The sequence below is a fragment of the Mastigoproctus giganteus genome, chromosome 7 (assembly GCF_048544385.1).
Source record: "Mastigoproctus giganteus isolate SK-2022 chromosome 7, ASM4854438v1, whole genome shotgun sequence".
NCBI lineage: Eukaryota > Metazoa > Arthropoda > Arachnida > Uropygi > Thelyphonidae > Mastigoproctus > Mastigoproctus giganteus.
The window spans coordinates 202,871,757-202,896,301 of record NC_143581.1 but is presented as its reverse complement, the minus strand read 5'-3'; the positions used below and the strand labels follow the sequence as shown (position 1 = coordinate 202,896,301).

The window sequence follows — 24,545 nt, the reverse complement described above, 5'->3', positions numbered from 1 at the left end:
CTCTGAATTGACAGATCCTGCGTTTGGACCCTCCACCACAGACTGTCGCAAATCTACTGGACGCCATGGTACAACATACCTCCTGCAACTTGAGAGGTCTTATAGAGGCCATGCCTTGTGTGTGCAAGGAGTACTAGCAGAAAGAGGAGGACGTACCATCTAGATAGGTAGTTATAATATTTTGATTGGGCAGTGTATACTTATCTTTCATTTTTGGGCGAACCACTATGCAAACAGTAAGAAGATCATATTCAGAATCAGCACACCCAAATTTATAAATGGCGATGAGCAGAACCTTTTTGAAAATTTGTATTTTCAAAAAGTCTCTGAAAGTTTCCTCGTGTATTATTGGAAATTCGGTAATGATGGAAATTTTAAACTCAACAGTTTCTGAATGGTAAGTTTGTTGCCTATTTCGCTTCTGATATTATTCAAGAAAATCTAAGTTGGTTTTTCTCCCCCTCTATTTTCTTCTTCCTTTTTTTTTTTTTTTTACATATACATGACGCTACTTAAGCGTAAGATCTAGTTCAGTGACTCGACCATTACGGAAACGTTAATTTTTAAATTAGGGGAGCAGCGATAAAGTGATTAAGCGACTAGGATTATTTATCTCGCGCCATTTTCCGGTACTTAAGTGAAACGTTAGAGAAGCACGCGGTTATTTGACATCCGTTACAGTCTCTTGGAATGCTGTTAAACAGTAACATCGTGCTGCACTGTCTTTCTGGAATTTAGTTTACAGTCAGTGTCTTCAAAGAAAACAGTTCTTTGTTCCCCTCCCCCTTTTTGTTTTCGCGTGTTGACACTCCATTTGAGAATGGTTCAAAATACATTAGGTGATGCATATGTTTGTTTGAGCATCCATAACGGAATACATTAAATCACGCGGTAACTGCTAAGAAGGCACGGAGCCTCTCCGAACCCTGCAACAATTTTTCGTCGTTTTATTGCTACAGGAAACAAAATTTGCCTCTAGTCATATTAATACCCCTCTTTTAATGAAGTCGTTCGCTTTAAATATCATTTCATATTTAGCAACATGAATCTTACGGATTCGAACATTTACAATGCCCAAGTAAAATGCTCTCTTTTAATGGTATCGTATATTTTTGTTCTGCTTTACAGCATTCATGTTGCAGAAAAAAAATTATGATCTGTTTTCTGCAAATAATTTATATTTCTGCAAATATAAACCTTTTTTTGCACGAAGTTACTTTTTCATACCTCCTGTCCAGATAAGTTTTTCAGAAGGTATAAGTGTGTTTAGGGTCTAACGGCACCAGGGGTTCCCCCCCCCCATTTCCGTGTAACATTCGTTGTCGTCTGGGACAGAACACTATAGAGGCCAGAGATTTAAGTGTATGGATATTGTAGAGTGTAGTGTTGTGTACTGTTGTTCATCTGACATTTTAGCCGTTGGGGTCCACCGTTTGCCACACTCTGCCCCGGGAAGGCAGGTCAGGCACCCATTAATTTTTATAGTAGTACTCTGGCAGGTCCTGCCATCTAGTTTCTTGAGATTTCAGTGGCTAGGACCTATTAAAACAAAACACACACACTAGAATTTGGGCTCGGTAAATTTTGACATAGGTTGGACGCTAGTTGTGAAGATAGAGAGGGAGGGGAGACTGAAGGCTGAGTGGGAAAGACAGAAGTATGTGGCCAATAGAGAAGACAACTCCGGGAATCACTGGGGCACGCCCTTGCCCCACCAGAGGGAAAAGAAGGGGTGGTGGGGGAGGAGACAGGGAACCTTTCTTCCCGCCGAGGGATAGGGAGTTAAAGTGAATCGGGTAAGAGCACCCTATTCAGACCGCCAGGTAGCGTTGGCAGCGGAGCTGAAGGTCATAGCTCTTGTTTTGAGGTGTCACAGATCCCGGAACAGGTGCCATCCAGGAAAATTGGTGGAAAGACTAGATCATGTAGATTCTGTGGTGGTGGGAGAGCCCTAAGCCTTCCGAACAGGTCTTGGGCGAATTTGGAAAATGCAGCATAGGTTTCCTTTGATTCCAGGAGATATTATTCCCAGAGTCTCGGGATGAATTGAATTTTTGATATCAGAATGCACCGAAGCTCCTCATATAATGGGCACTGGTACATCAGATGCTCCCGTGATTCAAGTTGGCCACAGGAACAGAACTGGTTGTCGGTGAGGCCCAGGGTGATAAGTTTTCCCCTGATGGCTCAGTGTCCAGTCAGCAGATAGATTGTCAGGAGACCTGGGGAGAACCAGATTGGTGACTTCGGGTAGGTTGTCCGGAATGAATTTTTGATTATGGCCCCTTTATCTGTGGCTGTCCATGGTTTTTTTTTTCAGCAGGTAATCTGCATTTCTGAAAATGGGTGATTTCATTTATGTGCGGTTGATAAATACAGTATAGGAGCTTTTACTCTCGTTACATGTCGTGGCCAACTTTTATCACGAAGGTTGCATGGATTTTTATCCTGAAATCTCGTATGCGTCGTCTCACAAAGCATGCAAACCGATCATAGCATACACACAATTTAGGAATGCAATGTACTGACAAGGATAGCAACTAAGATCTCTAGATATTAGTTGCCATCTGCCCATATTATAAACAAACAACATTCGTTACATCGTCTGGTCAGCAAAAGCAGTTCTGTCTTCGTGAAATCTGTTGTTTGATAAGTATTTCTCACCGTTAAAAGTTTTTTTTTTTTTTTAATTTACAGCATTAAAGTGTTACTTTGGCTGTTTCTTTTGCCTGAAGAAAACAAGTTATGGTGTTTGGATTCAAAATTAGGAGAATTAGTATGGCTTGAAAAAGTCTGACGTCAAGTTAAGTATGGCGTTCCGCTTAAGTCATTTAACAATACTAACCAGGAAGAATTGTTGTTGCAGCAACAGGGAAAAAACAAATTACATAATGTACGCGTTGAGTTGCATTTCAGGCGCCGAATGGACGTACAGGGGACGTAGACTGATATGAAATTTGGCACAAAAGTCCTGAAGAATGTTCTGAATTAAGCCTTGATTTTAAAAGGATCAGAGATGTTGTTTGAACTTTATAGCAAAGTTTTTGTTGGAGAGAAGACTGGGAGGCTATGGAATCGTAATTGGACCTAAAACCGCCCCAGAGGTCAATTAAAAAATACACTGAAAATTTGATGTCGATCTGACCGTTACATCTAGAGTAGTGGTTCAAGCACCCGAAACTAATGTAGATTTATTTGGTGGTGGTGATGGAGGGGAAGGACCCTAATCAAAGACTTGCAGAACATGGGTTGAAAATCTAATGTCTCTCTGACTTTCTCGTTAGAGCCAATTCCCAAACGTTTTATATAATATATAATGAGAGAACTCGGTGAGTCAGGATTATTAACATTTCGAGAAATTAAATTGACTAAAATCATCCAACTTGACACTGAGGAGAGTATCAGTGTTATACAGTGATGCTAAAATGTAACCTTTATTTTTGATATAACAAATAATATATCAAATGTGTATTGTATGATTCTAAGATGAACAGAGTAACATGAAGTATGATAAGAAACTTCTAAGGTAAAATAAGCGATGCAGGTACAGGTGACAGGAGGGATCACTACATTACAAGTTCGAATCGCTTCCCACTGTATCAAACCGTTATTAAGCAGCACGTGTTGCAGGGCGGATACTTTTAGGCTTCTGTCACATTCATAAATTGGTACGAAAGCAGAACAACATATGTACATTAAGTTTTGCGCGAAGAATAGGAAAAATATAGAGAAAATCCTCTAAATGTTAATAGTTGCACTTTCTCATTGCGCTTGTTTAGGCCTGCGTTTATCAATGGACGAAACGTTTCCAAAACGGTCAAGATTCTGTCGAAGATGACCAGCGTTCAGATGGACTTTCAACTTCAGAGTGATGAAATGGTTGCTGAAGTGCATCAAAAATTTCGTTTCGATAAGCAGTTAACCATACAAAAATTTGTTGATGAACCAGAAATCTCCTTTCAATTATTCTATAAGAATTTGACTAAAATACCCGCATGCGCTGAGGGTCAGAAAAAATTTCCCCCAAGATTCTTACGTGATGGCCTAAAGTTTCGCTATTAAGAATTGTGCGAGGAGACTGAAAAGAAGAGTGGAAATGGACTCTAATTTCATTAATTTTATTGTGCATTGATGGTGAAAGTACATTTACCAAGGTTCATACTGTATATGTGCCTAATCATGATTAACATTAGAATTATAATGTTTGAATTTTAGTTTAATATGATTATTATCATCAACATTTTTCCCTTAAGTTCATTGCTTGCATGGATCCTCATAGAAGGGAAATTCCCTCCATCGAGGACAAAATTAAATCCACTGTCAACACCGAAATTTCATTTGTTTTTGTGTCTTTCCTGGTCAGTTTCTCTCTTTTAGTTGAACAAAAAGCTCGAATTCCTGCTGGGAGGAAAGACAATGAAACCTCTTATTCGGGAACAACGAATGAAAATAACCCATAAAAGCCCTTCCGTCTGACGGGAAGTATCACCTCAACTTCAGTCGGCGGTGGGAATCGAATCTCTGGTGTGACGTCGTCCACCCTAAGTTCGTTTGGCATCAGTTTGGTGGTGGTTTCTTGTGTCACCAAGGCATTTGCCTCGCGTATCTCGTTTAGCATATGGAGCTAAGCATTCACAGCGATGTCGTTATTTCTTCGATCTGGCTCTTTCTGCGGTTTCTTGTGCCACCACGGGAGTTGTTAATGTGAATCTCTTCGTGCTATTTTACTGAACAGAAAAGTGGTTCTTTGTGCCACCTAAAGGAATGAATACTAATTCGCATGACTCATGGTACTGTGCTGAGTAGTTATCATTCCGCTTATTAGGCTCTTGAATTGTTTCGTACTCTTGATCAATACTACTGTATTGTGTTCTGGAAATGCTAGACTGTCATTCCACACTGACTGTGAGCTAAGTTTTATGACCTTTGTTTTTTAAAATTTTCTGCACCGTCACAGTAGGAGTTAGTCAGATCAAGAGTAGCTAACAGGAGTATTGATTCGAGTTGTAACAATAAAATATGCAATAGTTAACAGAGTACTTAGTCAACCAGTATCTAGTAGATCAGTTCATTACCTAGTCATCTAATGAAATCTAATCATGATGTGAAACCAGATTGTGACGCCCCACAAGACTTGAGATTGCTTTAAGCGTGTAAGGATAAATATAAGCATGTAAGTAAAGATAGTAGACCCTGGCCCGGCTCCTCATTTCAGGGATGGCAACCAAATGATTGCAGTTTCTGTTGTCATTTGGAATAAGTGGCCAGTCACAGAATACAATTGCCTTTTATTAGTACTGTTTCTTCAAATACTAGACAGCGGAGTTGCCATAGTTTGGCTGTGACCCGCATACAAAGGACACAAAAAAATATAATAAATAAATAAATAAAATAAAACGGCCAACCAAGAGTTTTATCATGGTCATATTTAGGTTTCAACTTGTATAAGTGCTATTCAAGTTTTGACTGAAAAGAAACGGCAAAGTGGACTCAGATTCTGTCAAAAAAAGTCGCAGCGAAAATGCTGTCTATCAAGAAGTTTTATAAAGTAATGCATTCTAGCTAGGTTTTGTTAATAATCAAATTAAACTAAAAATTAAGCATTAATAAAAGGTGTTATTATTAAATTAATATTTATATATATATATATATATATTTTTTTTTTTTTAATTGCCGATTTTCTTTTATTAATTACCAATAATCAATCTTGAATTTGATAATAAAATCTTTTTAAAAAGTTGACTGTACTCGGGCTGGTAAATAGTAAAAGTTAAATAATATCGTTACAAATGCAATATTATTTTAATACAGTTGATATTCAAAGCAGTAATTTACCACAGAGTAAATTACTGATCGGATACGAATAGTCAGGTGCCCCAAAGTTTGTGCAGATTCTTATTAATGAATATTTAATGATAAAAATAGCAGCACTTATTAAATACACTATAAAATAAAAAGCATGGAACCGCTTATAAGCGAATTGCCCTTGCTTCCTTCCTTCCTCTCCTGTTTAACATATGGCATACTAAACTGGCACAATCCCCTCCAAAAATATTGGGGTTGAGGTCGCAATCTCCCGTTTATATCCGTAAATTAAGGTGGCGGTCTTCTTGGGAAGTCCTCTTATTGCAAAATTTAGTCTTTGACCGGCGGTAATTTTTGTCTGTTAAGTGACGTTTTCAACGTGCTTAGCTGTTGCTTGTTCAGCGATCTATCAATTTCTTCTTCTTTGTTTCTTCATCTGCGTTTAGAATTTAGGTCAGAGGTCCCCAGTCGGGGTGCAGCAAGCGCACTCATCTTGGAATCCCGAACCTGAAGCAAACTGGATATCGTAATAATAATAATAATAAAAAATCATTTGATAAATTTAGGCTAATGCCAATCACTATTTAAGGACATAGAGAGCACAACGATTCACCTCCATGGATATTCCACGTGGGTAATGTCCAAAAACCTCTGCTTCTTTTTTTTTTTTTTTTTTCTGTGCAGTAATCTTACCATTGTTTATCACGTATTAAAGTATACGTTTATTACGTATTCTTCCTTCAGTCCTTGATAATTGTGTATCGTATTACTCCCTGTAAAGAATATTTTGCTCTAACTGAAATAAAGCTCAATGTTTTTAAAATGTATTCAATACAAACAACAGAACGTAACATTTATTAAAATAGGTGGATTTAAAAACTCTTGCAGTTAATAAAGCAAAGAGTATTTTTATAATTATTTTCAACTATTGTCATACGAGTTTCCTAGCAATATCACTAAAAAAATAATGCGTTACTGCCACCTAGATAGCCCTTGCTCTCCCACTTAAAAGAAAAAAAAACTAAAAAAAAAAAAAAAAACTAACACTCTGGCTACCTGCCGTTCAATATGTTTAGAGTCATAATGAATATTTCAATTCTTCTGGCCTCGGCCGTATGGAGAATATACTTGGGGGTGAGGTGGGGGGGAGGAGAGACCATCTAGTCGCGCAATTTAAGGAGCACTGGATCGGTATATTTTGGCGGTTGGCACAGTATGATAGGATTGTATATAGTTTATTTTTCCGCAAACGCCTGGTTTCTTTTATATTTTGTCCTTTACCGATATTAGCACTAACATATGCAAACGTAGTTTATTGACACGATATACTTCCGCCTCCGCACAAATTGTAAACAACTCAACCCAGCAGACCCGACAATTTTAACATCGTATCGTAGATAAAGATTCTAGTTTTATTGTTTGTAATCGCGTTGGCAATGCTTTAATAAAGATATTGAATAGAGATCCTAAGTGCCTTGCCCTTTGGAGAAACCAATTTGGATGTATTATACTGTCTAAAAGGCATTAGGACACCTCTGTTTACATAGTGCATTCGATTTATCTCTGATAAACAAATGACTCAGATTTGTATATAAAGAAGGCGTATGAACCACACTGGTTAGCAATTCTCATCATGCCACGTAGAGCCAAGCTGACTGATTTCGTTTGCGGTGTAATTGTCGGATGTCACATTGCTATTTAGTCGATTCGTGAAATTGTTGACAGCCTACAATATCCAAATTCAACCATCGTGATATCATGAAATGAAGCGTGACAGCAACACCACTTCTGCAGTAATGCAGAGAAAGACGGCGCAATCTCACGCCATTTGATCAGAGGGTACTCGGAAGAATAGTATGACAATCTTGTCAGGCATTCCTGTAAAACAGCAACAAGCAGTTTAAGGCATCAATTTTTTATGAGTGGACTGTGTTCGTTCTCAGGTTTCGTGAGTGCGTATATCGTTTCGCAGAGCATATAACGAAAGTGAAAGCTCGTATACTGTATTGAGAACAATAAATTTCAAGAAGACAGAATTGCTGTCTCGATGAGATTTGTTGCATAAGCAAAACATCACCAATCGCAATCTCACTTCGCATAGTGCAACAAACGCCGTAATTGGTCTTATAGAGTGACGAAACTCGCTATTCCCGTATTCCGATAAGATGGGTAGGTGTGGAAGATGCCTGGAGAACGGTCTGCTGCCAAAGTGCATATACCAATAATGAAGTTTGGAGGCCGAAGGCCTTTGGTGGTTGTGCGGGAAACCATGAACGCTTACGCATACCTTAACATTTTGAACAGTTTCATACTCTCTACGATGTAGCAGTTCTTTGTTACAGATCCATGTTGTTTCGACATGATAATGCCCATTGTCATTCCGTCGGTGCTGTTCGAGAATGGTTCATGAACACGAATGTACTTCCATCTTTCATGTACATCGACATGAAAGTTGGAATAGCCGGCGTAGAGTTCTGATTGAACCCTGTAGAACAACTACGGGATGAACTGGTATACGGAGGCCCAGACCAACGCCCCACTTTGGTAGCACAAATGATTACTATTCAACAAGAGGAATATTCCAGCTCCAACCTATCGTTCGTGGGTGAAAAATATGCCATTATCAAGGAGGATGGAGTGTGTGCCTTAGCGACTAAAGAGTGATTGACAGGCTATTGAAGTGAGTGGCAGTGATGTCAATGTGAAGCCGACGTGTTTCCCAATGCTTTTAGGAAGTTAACGTATGTCCTTGGATAATGACAGGAGCTGTTCAGTTTTGTAGATTCTATGAATATTTGCAATCAGCGTTTATATTCTTCCCTGCTTGATTATACGCAGATTTTAAACGAATGTTTACATTTTGCCTATAATCGATTTGCCAAAGAGGTCTGTTATTCTCTTCTCTCTCTCTTTTTTTTTTTTTTTTTTTTCTCTCCTTTTCTCTTTCATCCTCTGTTCCTTCTTTGTTTTATGCCCCTGGCTAAATTTACTCTGTATTTTCAGGAATTTCCTGTGCGATATAATGCATGGATCTAATCACCGTTCTCCTCGCGCTGTGTAGGAAAGGCTTTAGTTCAAACCGATGAATTTCCATGGACTTTTTTTTAGAACGTCTGAGTTAATCTCAGACAAGAGTTGCATGGTTTTATCTCCTGAAAAACTCTGGTCTTTCGTCTAATGAACTGGCAAATCAACCACAGGTATATACTCAAAAAGTCCCTATGCATAATACTAGCTGTACATTTTTGTATATGAAAGAAGATATCCTTTAACGTAGCTTTTCTAATGCTTTTCTAATTGGACTAACTTTTCTGAGGAAAGTGGTAATGAAATGTGCTGCAAATGTGGTTCGTTCCATAACTGCGATAGGAATCTTGAATTAAAATACCTCCTTCAATAAGATAGTGCATTGAACATTATGCTCTTGCAATTCGAGGATACCTTAACAGCACAATCAATGAACAATGGGTTGGCCAAGAATGTCATACAACACGGCCGCCCCTGTTGTCTCGATGAATGTGCAAAAGTACAGCGACTAGTCTTTGCTCTACTGCAGGGGTCGGCAACCTGCGGCTCTTTAACTTTTAGCCCACATGAAGCAAAGTTTGAAATGTAGTTAGGGGACTTAAAAATCAAGGATATGTGGAGTGCAAGACTAAAATGCCTTAAAACTGAAATTGAGGGTTTGGAGAGTCAATTGGCTGCCCTTGCAATTCTACATAAATGGATGCCGATAGATGAATTGGAAAAAAAAAAAAAAAAAAAAAAAAACAAGACTAAATTGTGTTCGATGCGTGGTGTAGCTTACCGGAAACGTATATAAATTGGAGAATATTTGCGTTTGGACTTCTCTCAGTTTTTGGTTCGAAGAATTTCTGCGGGCAAATATTTTCGAACCTGAACTATATTAAAGATATGTCAAGAAACCGTCTGAACAATGCGAGTCTCTCAGCATGCTTAAAGATCAAATTTACAGCATACTTCCCTGATGTTGAGAGACTCGCTCAAGAAGTTCAGCAGCAAAAGTCATATTAATTAGAAATATTATTAATAAATAATATTTCAAAATATATATTTTTTTAATAAAATACCTTCCTACTCTATTCCATTTCTTAAAAAAACTCCCCATCTTGAGCTGAAGTGAGGCTCTTGGGATTTTGTTGTTTAATTAGATCAAAAATGGCTCTTCACTCAAAAAGGTTGCCGACCCCTGCTCTACTGACAACACTTCGAAAAGGTTAATTTCAGTCCCTTTTACTGCAGTGTAGTGAAGTAATGGCATCCTAAGTACAATGGTTCTCAAGCTTTAGTAGACTGCGAGACATATTTTTAACTTCAAAACTTTTTTGACCACCCCCACAGCTTAAAAAAAAATAGTTTTTAAATATTTATAAGAAATTTTGGGCATTTTCGCGGATGCTCTGACGTACTCGTGGGTGAAAAATATAGACCTCCTGAAATTGGCTGGTCATAGTTTGAGAAACGCTGCTGTGGTAGGTAATTTTAGCTTCGCATACACGGATTACTCCGATTTACTTGAATTTAATCCTATTGTGCCCAATAACTTTTGTGCACGTCCCAAGAAAATTGAGGCCTCGCATGACATGGCTACCTTATCTATTCTGTATCGAGAATAATTTATCAGTTTGCATATCCATGATCGATGCAGTTGGAGGAATTTGCTGGTGGCCACAACAGCTCCTCAAGAAACTGTGACAAGAAGAAGAAGAAGAAGATATCCATTAGAGACATTATTGGTAAATCATAATATTCGCGACAAAACAATGATTCACACGAGCAGTTTCACGTAACTTATGATTGCTGCGTTACCTGAACACTTATGGGAAAAATTATACCAAGAAGTACTCATTAAATAAGTGAGCTGGCTGATTGTCTTACAGTAAATAACAATATATAAACTGTGTTGATCGTTTTCAGTAATCAACACCGTTTATATTATTTAATAATCCAAAATAGATCTAACTCTACAACCTCTAACGTATAGGTTTATATAGGTACTCCTAATATATGTTATTTTATTGTTTGCTTCTTAATTGTTATTTTATTTTTTATAATTTTTATTATTTATTTTCAGATTCCACTTTGTGGCCGTTGATAGGACAACCTTGTCCTCCTTATGAATATGAGTATTGCCTGAATGGAGCCAAATGCTATCTCTATGAGGCCGTTGGAGAATATGTTTGCCTGTGAGTATGTCTCCTCATATTTGAATGATGAAAAAAAAATTAAGTTTTTTTTTACGTTTAAGAATGAAAAATTTTTTAAATGCTTAAATGTTTGTTTCTCGACTTGATTACATTAACTATTGTGCAGAAAGCTGTATTAGGGTGTCATTTGTTATAACTGAGCTAATTAGTTATTGATGCCTGAACAGCATTTTATGCTATTCAGACTAAACGGCTAGGTTTACAGATTCCCCAGATGACTGAGGGGTAGTCTATATCAGTGATTGGAGAGGAGTTAACCAATCCTTGATTATACATTACTCTTCTTTCTGAATAGAAGAATTGACGGTCACGTTTATAAAGCACGCGCACCGTGTGTGCATTTATAAACGTGTTCTACAGTTTTTATCCATGTTGAATTAGTCGGAAATTCTCTTGCCTCGTTCCGAGTTGAACTCAGAAGAAGTTGGCAGAATTTCTGCTTCGCCAAATGGGGCAAACTGCTCTTAGAAAGACTACAGACATACTCTATAGGTACGGTGCGTACTGTCTTAAACTTTAGATGTTGTTGATACGTGCCACTACCACTCAGAGTCCTAGTCACAAAACAATAGCAGTAAGAATATTCCTAAAGGAATGCAATAGGTTTGGTCCAGTTTGTGCGGCTGACCTACGAGGAACAGATGAAGGGCGCACTAGGTGAGGCCTGGCGTAGTAATGGTTAACGCAGGAGTGCACGGTTTTGAGTCGATCATTATTCGAGTCCATGTGACGGATAAATACAGTTAATGATAAAATTCTTGTCAAAATGACTAGTTGTAAACTTCGTCGACTTATGTGGTTAGTGCCAGAGTATAAATAACACATATTGAATGATTAGGAGGCATCTAGTGGATCAGCGGTTCCCAACCTTTTTTATTTCCCGAACTGCTTTCAACACGATTTGTATCGTGAACACCCTATGGGAATTAATATTATTTAAAGTAGTTTTAGATTTATATTAAGTGTTTAAAATAACTACGGTCTCTTTCCGAAAAATTTATTCTGTTACATTTCTAAAATTAAGAACTTTAATATATAATAATAATAATTAACAATACGTAACAAAAAGACCTTTTTTAAGAATTAAAAATAAATATATTATGAAAAAAAAACTTAAATTTATTAATATTACATAAAAATGTAATCTGTATATAATAAAAGAAGTTACAGTAATTGTGAAGAATTCTTAACATAATATTAATAGTTAAAAATCAAATAAATAATAAACTTAATTCTGGGCTTGTTTAATTGAACAAAGTGTAGCAATATTTGGTTCATCAAAAGATAAACAGCGTTACATCTGGTTCTGCATCAAGATTTTACAGGCTTTGTCGCTAAGTAATGGATATTCATTTTTTTAATCCAAGCCCAAAATTGATAAGATTTTTATTCTTGAATAACACTTTCAGTCCAAAATCGATTGAAATATCAATAAGATTTTCTTTTTTGTCCATAGTTAAGTCATTACCCAAAGTTGTGTACTCATCGAATGGATTACGAATCCAATTTAATTTATTAGAAAATTGAGGAAAATACTTCCTAAAAGTCGCTTCTAAAAATTTTAGATGATTATTGATATCTTTCTTGACAATTTGGTCCAAAGTTGGTTGATTATCTGTCAAATATTATATAATGTGCTAAAATGCTCGGTACTCGTTTCAATTGTTGTTTTTCCAAAATTTTAATTTCTTTATAATACTTTTAACCTCGTCTTCAACTTTGAAAATGGTTGTATTTGAACCCTGTAATTGATAGATTAAGTTCGTTTATTTTTGTAAAGATATCTGCTAAATATGCTAGTCTTCGTAGCCATGTGTTATATGTTGTACACCCACTAAGGTGAAAAGGATGATCGGTGAAGAAAACTAACTCTTGTCTCAACTCGAATAAACGAGTAATTACTTTGGCGCGGGAAAGCCACCGATGCTGCATTAAGCTTGAGGCTTTGTAAATACTTTTCTGTACAAAAATAGAGCAATATAAATGCGCGATGATGATGATTTATTGGTTCATCATATTATCTTGTAAAAAAAAAATTATGCCTTTCAGTTAATACAAGCTTGATTACTTTCAGGAAGAGTACGACAGTTGTTCAGAATTTTTGTCACATCTTCCTTTGAAATCTTTAACCACTGCATGATTTGCAATTTTCCTTTACAGTAGTGATGAGATTCGAAGTACAATCACAATAATAAACTGTCGAATACTAAGCAGTGATCGACGAAATAATAGAAAATTATTTCATCACACATTTTCCTATAAAATAATATTTAAATGGTCTTTAGATAAATATGATATTCTGCGCTTTGAAGAATGCTTTCGATTCAAAACAAATATTAAATTTTCATACCTGTCCTTTATCGATAATGTCTTATTGTAAATATTTCAAAATATAACTGTAACGTATTTTGTTTATTAGGTGTGCGGATGGATTTAGAGGTCGACGTTGTGAGAACAAGGCTATCTCCACGTTAGGTAGTACGTATTTCTTTTATTTAATAATAACTATTTTTACTGAATATAAAATGTTGTTTTTACAGAAAGTTTTGTTCATAATGAAAACGAAATTCTAAAATAATTGTTTTTTTATATAACAGTAGTTATGTAAAAACAACTCATTTGAAAAGGAGAATATTTTTTATTAATTTTCAATCCCATTCTCATTCTTTACAATACAGTAGTTTCAATGTTATGCATTTTTATTCCATGGAAGAAGAATTCTTAAATTTATGCAGCGCCTATCACTTAGTTATCCTCAGGAAATTAATGTTCTTTCAAATGCTTTATTAACCTTCCAAAAATTAAAAAAATCCGAAGGAGCCATGTCACGCCATGAGCTGGAAAATACGCTACTCTCTCTGCCTCAGATCGGCCAACTACACTCTCGATTGAAGAAGCCATTTAAGAATTTCTCCAGCGGGATCTGAATCTGTATCTCTCCTAACAAGCAAGAATAATTCATGATTTTCTTCCTATAGTATTTTAAAAGCAGAAGTACTGAGCACTCGATTTAAGTGTCATCTTATAAATGAGACTCCATTTTTTATAAATAAAGACTTGCGCCATGTGCGGAAAATTAACTGCAAAATGTTGACTGATGTTTAATTATTGAAATGAAATAAGATGCTTGCTTTTTAATTATTATAAATTTTAGCTATAAATATATTGTGGTTATTTATTGAATCATTTTGATACTTCGAAATAATCTGCGGTCAACCCGGTATTCTTCACCAACTTAGATTTCACTGAATTACAATTCTCCAGAATTTTTTATGATAAATTTGAGAAGAAATCTTGGAGAAGGTATTGCATAAAGGCAGATAGAAAAAAAAAACCTTTTTTAATATAAGAAAATTTATTAACTTAAATACGAATTTCTACATTACTGCAAGCTTTTAAAAAAAATAAACATTTAAAATGTGTGTAGTATTGTAAAAAATCTTCAAAAGTTAAGCACACTCCATTTCAATAATTCGGTCAATACAATCATTAAGAAATTGTTCAACGAAAACGAGGGGAAAAAAGTTTTTAGCAAAATCCCCCACCTACATTTGATGCTTCACTGCATATCCTTCCGCCTATGCAGAAAAGCACGTTTTACAATGTTTCCATCTGCAATTCCTTTGAAGTGCAAACAATCGACTTCTTATTTCTGTCGGAGTTTCGATTACTAGATGGCATGTGTGGGGAGGCAGACAGAGAGAGACGCAAGCGGATTTTTCATGCTAACTATTCTTTCATGCGTACGTAGGTATTATAATGCGGTCGAAAAGATGAGGAACAAAAAACAAAGTTTTATTTTTCAAGTATTCTATTTCATTTTTTTTCTTTTCTTTTTTTTTTTTAAGATGCGTAATGGTTTAATTCACGATGATAGGGATTCAGACGTGACGTGAAGTTTTCAAAATGCCAATATGAGTCAAATTTTGGCAGCTTATTCATATCATATTGTATTGACAACTTATTGCACTACTTCAAATTATATTTTATTTTCCCTCTTCTAAAAATAAGGTGTGTCTGGAATTCACGATGAAAACTGGATATCCCATCAAAATAAGGCAATCATTATTATTAAGATATTGGAAGAGAATTAAGAAAAGTATTTTAGAAAAATTATTAAAAATTATATACATCTTTAGATGCATAGTATGGTTTTTTTTATACAGTTTAGCAGTAAACACGCAAATCGATGCATATATTAATAAGTGTACCATATCGATATTTTGACTCTATCAGCATAGGTAATAACGATCTTTCTTAAGGTCATCACCATATATGTTTACACATTTTATTCAGTGAATGTATGTGTCAAATAAAAAGTGTAATCTGTGTTATTTTTAGGCTTACGGATAGACCATTTCATTAGTTGGTCAGCATAATGTATTTCATCAACATTATAATATAAATTCATATATTATAAATGAATATATACCAATGTTAATTTATTTCTTTTATAATATGAAGAAATAATCTAACCTATCAACAAATATATCGATATATTTTGATTAGTTGATTCTTCATCGAATTACATCAACTTGGCAAGATCTAACTTGATAGAACTTAAGATTATGAATAAATTAATTAATTGACTATTAAAATTATGACGTAGTTAGTGCACAGTATCATGGCGCACATAGCTATACTAATTTTAGGCAAACAAAACGTTGCAATAAAAGCAACATTATATTGCATCCCATATTGTGAATTACTTCATAACGAATAAGTATCACCTTCCTCTGTGATAAGCTGTTGCTTTTTCTCAAAAAGCAACAGCTTATCACAAAAACCCTCGCTTGAGACCGATAACTCAACCTCGTTGTGGAAAAGGCCCATAGAAATTGTTCACGTCATCGACGGGACTCGAACTCAGGTCTTTTCCACCCGGTGTGGGGAGGACGGCAATTCTACCAACTGAGCTATCCACGCGGGCAGTATTCCCGGTACTGATCCCTGAGAGACTTCGCTTGTTATACTGGTCCACCCTGAGAAATGTCAATTTATAACCACTCTTTTTGATATATTTTAATCAACTCTCTGTTCGAACGAATGAACTTACCTGTAATCACAGTTTGTTCCAATTTATATAATAGCCTTTTATGGGAAACCGTATCAAAAGCCTTACTGAAGTCAAGGTAAATTGATGGACAATCCTCTTGGTGAGACTTACCAAAGGACTCCTGTATGAGGAAAGACTTCGATTATGTAAGTTACAGAACTTGGCAATAGGGGACCTCATTGAGGTCTATAAGGCTCTGAGAGGGGATAGTAAAATGAACGAGAACAAAATATTTACTGTTATACACTGCTTTCGGAACTAGGGGTATGCATTGAAATTACAGGGAAAGAGACTTGACTGGACTGTAAAAAGTTTTCTTTTTAACTGGAATAAGTTTTTCATTTGGAATCTCAGGCTGACAGTTTCGGGAAATTCAGAGGGTAGCTGGATGAGGAGGAAACTACATAGGTTGTTTATTTATTTTATTTTTTTACTTTTTATGTATTTATTGTTATTTATTTTTAATATTTATTACTTATTTTATATATTCATTTATTTTTTATTTGGTTAGTTTGTTTTATTTTATTTGTTAGTGCAACAAAAGCCTGTGGCTTCCTTGCATTATATGGGTAGTGCTAAATAAGAGTTCTTTTTATGAATTCTTCATAATAATCAGATTGGCTAGGATCAATTTCTCTTGAATGCTGTTGGCGCACTATAACCTTGCTGTTTTTGCGCCACAAAAATCAAATCTTGAATGCTGTGATCCAAGGATACCATTCATATCGAATTTGTTGTGTTGTGTCCTTAACCGCAGACTATATGCCCTTTCCTACCACTCAACTCACCGGTCTGTAGTTGCCTATCATGTATTTTTCACCTTCTTTGTGGACTGGGACGACATCAGCGCTTCTGCAGTCCAGGGGTATCACCCCGGACTCCAATAATGATGTCATTAACATTCCCAACGGATGATGCACTGACATCCGTTGGGGATATTAATGTATACCGTCCAAACCTTGAGCCTTACCTTCGCTCTTGCTTCAATAGCTCTTCAATAGACTTCTCCGAGATCGTTATGTCACCTAATTTCCAGCAATCTGTAACTTCTTTTAACTATTCCCTTATAACTCGAATGGTCTTTCAGCCATAAAGAGCGTTGCAGTCCCTATTTAACGCATCTACCACTTATGTTGCGCTTTCTTTGACCTTTCTACTTCGATCAAGTAATCGGTTTATCTGGTTAGGTTAGATGTGCGAATTAAGCGCTAAAGCAACTAAGGCTGTGAGGCTTAAGTATATTGTGTTTTGTTACATATAAATCAGGGTCTCCAAATAGTTGTAACAGTCCCATGATTTTCTTTTGCGCAACTAAACTCCTAACTTCTCTTTAATCCACTTTGGCATTTTTCATTTGCGACACTTCTTTACTGGGACAAATGCTTCCAGGATAAATCCCTTGAATACTTCTCATAATGAGCTCGTATACAATTGTCTGTCTAGTTAATAGAGACCAAGGCATACCTCAGTTCCACTATAGTCGCCTCTTTTGAAATTTATGCATTCACCTTTTCCTTACTGCCGAAATCTCTTTGGACACTGACCATTTTATGACATCCACTGTTTGTTCTTGCACCAAGTTTTGGATGGAGTTGGATTCTTGATGGGAATAAAGTCGATGATATTAGAGCCCTTGTATTTTCTCTGACATGTTAGAATAAATACGTCATCTAGATGTCAACTGCCGACAAGATTCAAAAATTTGAATTTGTTTTTTTCCAGTTCACGATTTCCAAGCTGTAAGAAGCAGGTTGAAGTCGTCCAAAAGGAGGCAGTCACACTTTACTGTATATTGATAAGATTTATGACTCCTCCATCCTTTTCGACCCCCCCCTCTCTCTCTCTCTCATGAGTTGTACTCACCATAACGAAATTCTTCATCCTCTATCTCTATAAGTCACTGTTAGTCGTATTCTGTTAGCATTGGTTGACATAAATGGAATCGTAAATTCGTTTAATTTATTTACAATAATCCTAGCATTACTATATAGACAAATTAAATGTGTTTTTGTTGGCCTTTTACATCTCCTCCTCATTGTAGACCGCACATAGTACCTTCTGATTATCATTTGTTCGATATGCAGTGAATGGATTTCGCGACGATATAGTGGCTTCGACACTTGTCACGCACCTGGAGGAGTCCGGGTTTGAATCTTGTCGGTGACTGTAGGAATTCGTAAAAGTCCTCTTTACTATAATTATTTGATCTAATAAAGAAATAGAATTTTTCTTGTGGGTTAACTCTGCTCAACATGCAAATTGGCTTTGTATATTTGTTTATTACGTCTGTACAAACGTGTATTTGTACAGACATAATAAACAAAAAAACATACAGAATGAATTACAATGTATAGGAACTGGTATCATCTGGCCTGAATAGCTAATGTGCGATTATTTTACTTCCAATCTAGATATTAAAATAGTTCTTAGCTGGTAAACTACTTCAAAATAAAGAGGACATTATTGAAGCTGAAATTCTGAAAGCCGATAAATAAAGAGGAGAGATAATAAAGAGGTTCTCGGCCTGTAATAGAAAGAGACATCCAATTAAATACATAGTTTATTCAACATATTCGCCTTTCAACGCCACACATTCCTACTTTAACCAATAACACTTTTTTACAATAATGTTCCACCATTTGTAAACCTTCCAACTAGAAATCAAAAGACTGCTCTCTAAACCTTATCTTGCTCGTATGGCGTCACCATTTGATGCAAATTTGATATTCTTTAGATTTTTTTTTTTTTTTTTTTTTTTTTTTTTTTTTTTTGAGATTTAGGAAGAGGTAGTAGTCCGAGCATGCAAAATCTGGTGAATATGGGGGATAATGATGAATTAGCCGGAAGACTAGTTCAGCCAATTTTACATGTCTGACGTGCTTTGTGTGCTGGAACATATCCTGCACTCCTCGCGCGCGCAGGACATGCTTTTCCCTGCGTTTGGCCTTCAATCTTTCCTTCAGTTAGTCCAAAAGTGATGAATAATGCTCAGCAATTATCGTTTTACCCTTTTCCAGATAGCAAATAAACAAAATCCCATCCTTGTCCCAAAAGACAAACGTCTGGGTGCGGAACTCCTTTGGATGAGAAGGGAACTGTGCCCCCACTCCTTCGACTGTTTTTTGGTCTCTGGATCATAATGGAAGATTCAGAGACCAAAAACTCATTGGCACCTTGCTCAAAACGATGAAGAATGGCAGGTGAAGAGAGGAAGATTTGGCAGAAAGCTTCCGCATGTCTAAAATGTCACTAATAACATATTCCCTGGACATGCCTAAAATCTCAGTTATTCATTTAGAAGAAATTCGTGTATTAGAGAATATGACAGTATGGTGTTAATGGCATCATTTTCAGGCAGTGTTGCTGAAACTGGTTTTCTTGTCCTCTCTCCATCCTCAGTGTCCAAAAAAAGCCCATTTTAAAATTTGCAACCCAACTTTTGACGGTTGAATAGTATAGACGCTGTTCTCCTAACGTTACCAACGTATCAGCATTAATTTTCTTTGGTGTTTTTTTTTTTTTTTTGTTTCTCCCTGTAGAAACAGGTATTTCTTAATCGCTCTGCCTTCAGTTTTTCTGAAAGTGACATTTTGGGCCGACATCCTTTCTTAAGCCTGTGAGAAATAAAAAAAAAAAAAAAAAAAAAAAGGAACTGATATCAGGATTTTTTAGGCAAAAGAGGATCTTTAACATAAAAAAAATATATATACAGTACCCTTTCATAATTTGACATCCATTTTCGGGAAAAAAAAAGGGAAGTGAGTCGGGCCGAGAATTTATTAGCGTTCGATCATGTATATAGGTAAAACAGTTCTGATTCTGACAACTACATTTCCTAAAAATGCACTTGGAAGTTACTAGGATGATGGCAGAACATTTTTTTTAAGAGAGAGAGTTTAGTAAACGAAATGCTTGCGGTACGTGCATAAAATTCGATACTTTTTTCCCTTTTTTTTTTCTATAAATCATGAAAAATTTATGTAAAATTTTATATAAATCATGATGATAAACCATCACTATTTATATAAGATAATATTGAGCCGCAGACCAGTTAATTTGACTTCAGTGGTTCTTAAGGTATAGAATCTATGGTTAAATATGCATTACAGGACTATCTCGACAAGAATCTATCCTAAATGGGTTCCAGCATGGTTGCATGAACGGGAGATCTTTTCTGACACGAAGGTGTATATACGGTATAAATTAGCCGCAAGAAAGGCACGTATATATGGTGTCCTTTCTACGATTTATCGGCAATTTGCAATGCGAGAAAAAGGAGGAGTTCATTATCCCTCTCCATAACACGGTGATATGACCAAGTTGGAATATTATATCCACCTCTGGATGCTCATCTGAAGAAAGATATAGAACTTCGTTAAAGGGTGCAAAGAATGGCGGCTAGACTGGTAAATGAGCTCACCGAAAGAGCTGATATAGGGAGAATGATAAGTGGAAAATATGTATGACGGCTACTGCTCGAAAACATTTCCAAGTTAACGGTTAGCAGCGTGCAGTAGAAACGGAAGTCCAGAGATGACGCTGAATCTAGAATTGAACGAGATGGGCTTAAAATACTGACGAAAAGGCCTACGCTCCTTGAGATGATTGGTAAGCTCATCTGACCATAGAACTGCGAGCGGAAAAACCTTGCAAATGTTTACACGACATGTAGATAACTGCATGGCATGAATTTTCACGAAAGAGCTGCAGCTCACAAACCTTTGATAACAAAAACAAATGCACACCATCGATTTGCACAGTACGCTAAACCTGGACTGTGGAAGTCGATCCTGTTGAGTAGCGATTTATACTACACGCTCTATCAGTCTTAAGGATGAATTGGGTAATGGAAAGTGCATGAAGAACGCTTATTGCTCGGGTGCGTCGTCCTAGCTGTGAATTTCAAAGGAAAAGGTATCATGATTTTGAGAGGGTGGGACTGGTAATTTTGACTGTGTGCTGGTGGCAGTGAATGGAACCGTGAATGCTGTATTTTATATTGATGGTCTACATTGTGGCGATCTTCTGAAAACGACCGTTACGCTTTCAAACATGACAATGTTCCATGTCACTATTCAAGGGACATGGAACATTGTCATGAATTATGAATACTTGGTTTGTAGAGAATAACATCGGAATATAGCAGAGGTCCGATATCTTTCTAGATAAACATCTTTGAGACGCAAAATTAAGCGAATGCTATAGCCACTCTTATTTAGAGGAGTTCACGAATTTTGTAAAGGAATGGAGCATAATGCCGCTAGCTTTCCACCTTTGAGTGAATACAATCGACTCAATATCGTGTGAAGTATTCAGTATTGGCGTAACACCAAATATGTATAAGCTCTATTTCGTTCATTCACTTTGAATATAAAAAATTTTCTTCATGACTAAAAAAAATAATAATAATTGAAATTAATTACATTACGAGAATTTACTTTTAGTATAGATTAAGTATATTTTCGTTTTATTTTGAAGTGTACGGAACACTTGAGAAACACTGCCTCCTAAGGAATTTCATTCAATGAATTACTATCAGCTGGTAATCTTAAATGAATAATTGAAGTTAATTTCTCATACAAATCATATATAACCGGATGGATAAAATTGAAGGTTGTTCACAATAATATAATTAGAGATAGTGCCAATGCCTGCTGAAAATCTTTAGCACAAATTGATTGTTCATACTTGTATATTCCTACGTTTGTAGTCCAAATATGGGTTGTTTGAATAAAATGATTATAACGATGGTGGACCCATTGAAACCAATGATATTCACCTTATTCTTAGTGAATTTTGGAAAACACTGTCTCCCTACTGTATCCTACCTTATTAAGCTCATCAAACGAGACTATAGCACTTTTATTTTCTCTTCATGAAGAGCAAACCAATCAATAACTATAACCATATTTACGAAAGTTTTTCAATTAGGATACGTTTGGCAATGAGAGTTCTCAGCAAAGTAAGGGAAACGGACGCTTGTATTTAAAACAACATCGACGTGCTGGTTTTATAACAAGGATAGGTTATTTTTTATTCCTTTGCTCTTTTTAGGGTTGTGTGTGTGATTTTTTTTGGTATTTCAAATGGACAAAGTATCTAAAACGGATCAACATGCAGTGATTAAATTTTTAGCTGTTGAAGGACAAGGACCATAAAAAAATTATAATAGTGTTGGCTAAGTATGGAGAAAGATGCTACTCAGAATACGCTGTCATAACGTAAAGTCATATGAAGAATGCAATGGGCGCATCCTGGGTCGCCAAGAGTGAAAATGTCGATCGCAGATATTTGCAGGAAAAGTTATGGTAACTAACCTTTTTCTTCGACTACAGTGGTCTTTTGCTATTAAACTTTGACGAAGCTGATACCAACATACAGTATGCCGAAACTATGAACTGCCTGCAGCTCAGCATGAGATGCAAGGGAGCAGGACATCTGGCAGAAGGACTCATCCTGATTCATTTAAACGCACGCCCACACGTTGCCAGTATGGTTCAGGCCTTGCTCTCAGGGCCATCTCAAGAGAAGGGGGAGGGGGACGATGGCACTTGAATAAACCGCAGTGAGGAGCATCTTTTAATTAATAAAATTATTTATTTTCATAATTACAACTGTATACTTTAAAAGGATTTTATATTTTTTTGTATTGTATAATAGTAGCGTAATCAGTTAGATATTGACGTAGATGCAAAATAATAATAATAAATAAATAATAAATCTAAATAGAGGGATTTTTAAACTCCAACTTCAAAAGCTGTGAGCTTTGAGAACCAACTGAGAATAGTTCTGTGCTTACAGCTGCAACTGATTAAAGTTCTGTAATGTTTTCCATCGAACGAACAATATTGAACAATTTCTAAACAGGTATTCCAAATCTTAAAACGAATAAGGCCGCCGTAGCCTCGTGATCAGGCGCGCGGGTGCCTAAGTACACGTGCCTTGAATGACCGGGGTTCAAGCCCGTAACTGCTGAATACGGCGCTGTTTTTTGTATTCTATCTATCTTGTGAACTCCTCTGATCATTTGGTCGTCCCGGAGTATAATCAGAAAATTTATTTATTTATTTATTAAAAAAATCCGAAAAGAAAAACTGCCTTTTTTTCTAATAATTCTAAACGCGTTTTGCACTTTTCTTGCCTGTTTTCTTCTTTCTCGATAATTATTATGTTTGGATTTTTAATAGAAAAACCATGTAAGTGAGTAATGTGGTTAAAAGTAGAAAAGTTTTATGCCTCGTAACGTTGCAAATGGGTAAAGTGAAAGAGACTTTTGTTCCAGTTTTCTCTGATCTTTCTTGTAGTTAAATTCGGTCTCTAATAGCTGTTAGGAAGAATTACTGCAAATAAGGATAAATTTCAGATAGTTTTAATTTCATGTAAAAACTACATATTGCAGAAAAGCAAACCAAGAGAAGAGCTAGTTTTGTTCCAGGGCTGGCGCACATGATCACCGACTGCTTGGTTAGTTAAGGGGTGGAGAGAGAGACCACGAAAAGTCTGTTTGGAAGGGTGTGCTTTGTAAATTCAAGAAGCATTGCTTTTTGTAGAAGGAAAGAGCTGTAATAGCTGTTAGGCACAAGTATTAATTTAGAGATAGTTGATTGTATTTGAGAATTGGGTGTATGCTACGCACAAGTCATTTCTCATGGAAGTAATGAAAACGAAGACATCTATTGTTGATTTTTGATAAAATATCAACAAGGTAAATGTTGCCATATTTTGTCATGAAAATGGGTATTCTATCTGGACTTTCAGTGTTAGCACCTAAGGGAGAGGAGATTTGTTTAAAACTAGTTCCTTACTTACGTCTCAGTATGCTGATTATCAGGAAATGCAAGACTAATTTCTTGAAGCAGAATATCTGGAAATGATCCACTCATGATTTAAGGTCTTCCAGAATGGAATGGTAATTTGACTGAGATAATTTTTTTGTGTTCTCTGTAAGGCTTACATAATCTGTTAATTTTTCATGCTCTTTCTTTCTGTTTTGGACAATTTGCTAATGAGGTCCTATCCATAATTGTTCACCTTAAGAGATCTACAGGTATGTATATCTAATCTACATTAGATAGTCATATATGTAACCTACAGATTTAAGCAAAATGGCAATAGTAAGTTTCAGAAATTTGAAAGTCATGGATTTTTTCTTTCATTAATAGAATTTTTGGTATGCCCTTATAGTTTGGAGCCTGTTGTTCATTCTCGTACTTTAAATAGTACTTTGGTTTAATATTATTTTTACTAAACAAACAACTTAGTGCAAAGCATCATTTTAGTTCGTAGTAAATTACCGAAATAGGTGAAATGGCATCGTTTTTGTTACATCTCATATTGTGAACGCCTTCACAAGTTGCCTGTTATTGCACTACCTCGAATAAACAACGCTTCCCCAGTAGATACAGTACCACCACTGGGTATCTACTGACTGGGTGGTGGATAGCACCACCCAGTCA

General features: G+C 36.1%; 1 protein-coding gene across 1 annotated transcript in view; it reads left to right on the top strand.

Moving 5' to 3' along the window:
* LOC150083598 (protein vein-like) overlaps nucleotides 1-24,545 on the top strand; it is a 335,175-nt gene that overhangs the window by 282,389 nt on the left and 28,241 nt on the right. Inside the window, exons 4-5 of the mRNA XM_090378538.1 lie at nucleotides 10,901-11,012; nucleotides 13,453-13,511. Of these exons, the coding sequence (XP_090234664.1) occupies nucleotides 10,901-11,012; nucleotides 13,453-13,511 (171 nt within the window). The remainder of the gene's footprint in view (nucleotides 1-10,900; nucleotides 11,013-13,452; nucleotides 13,512-24,545) is intronic.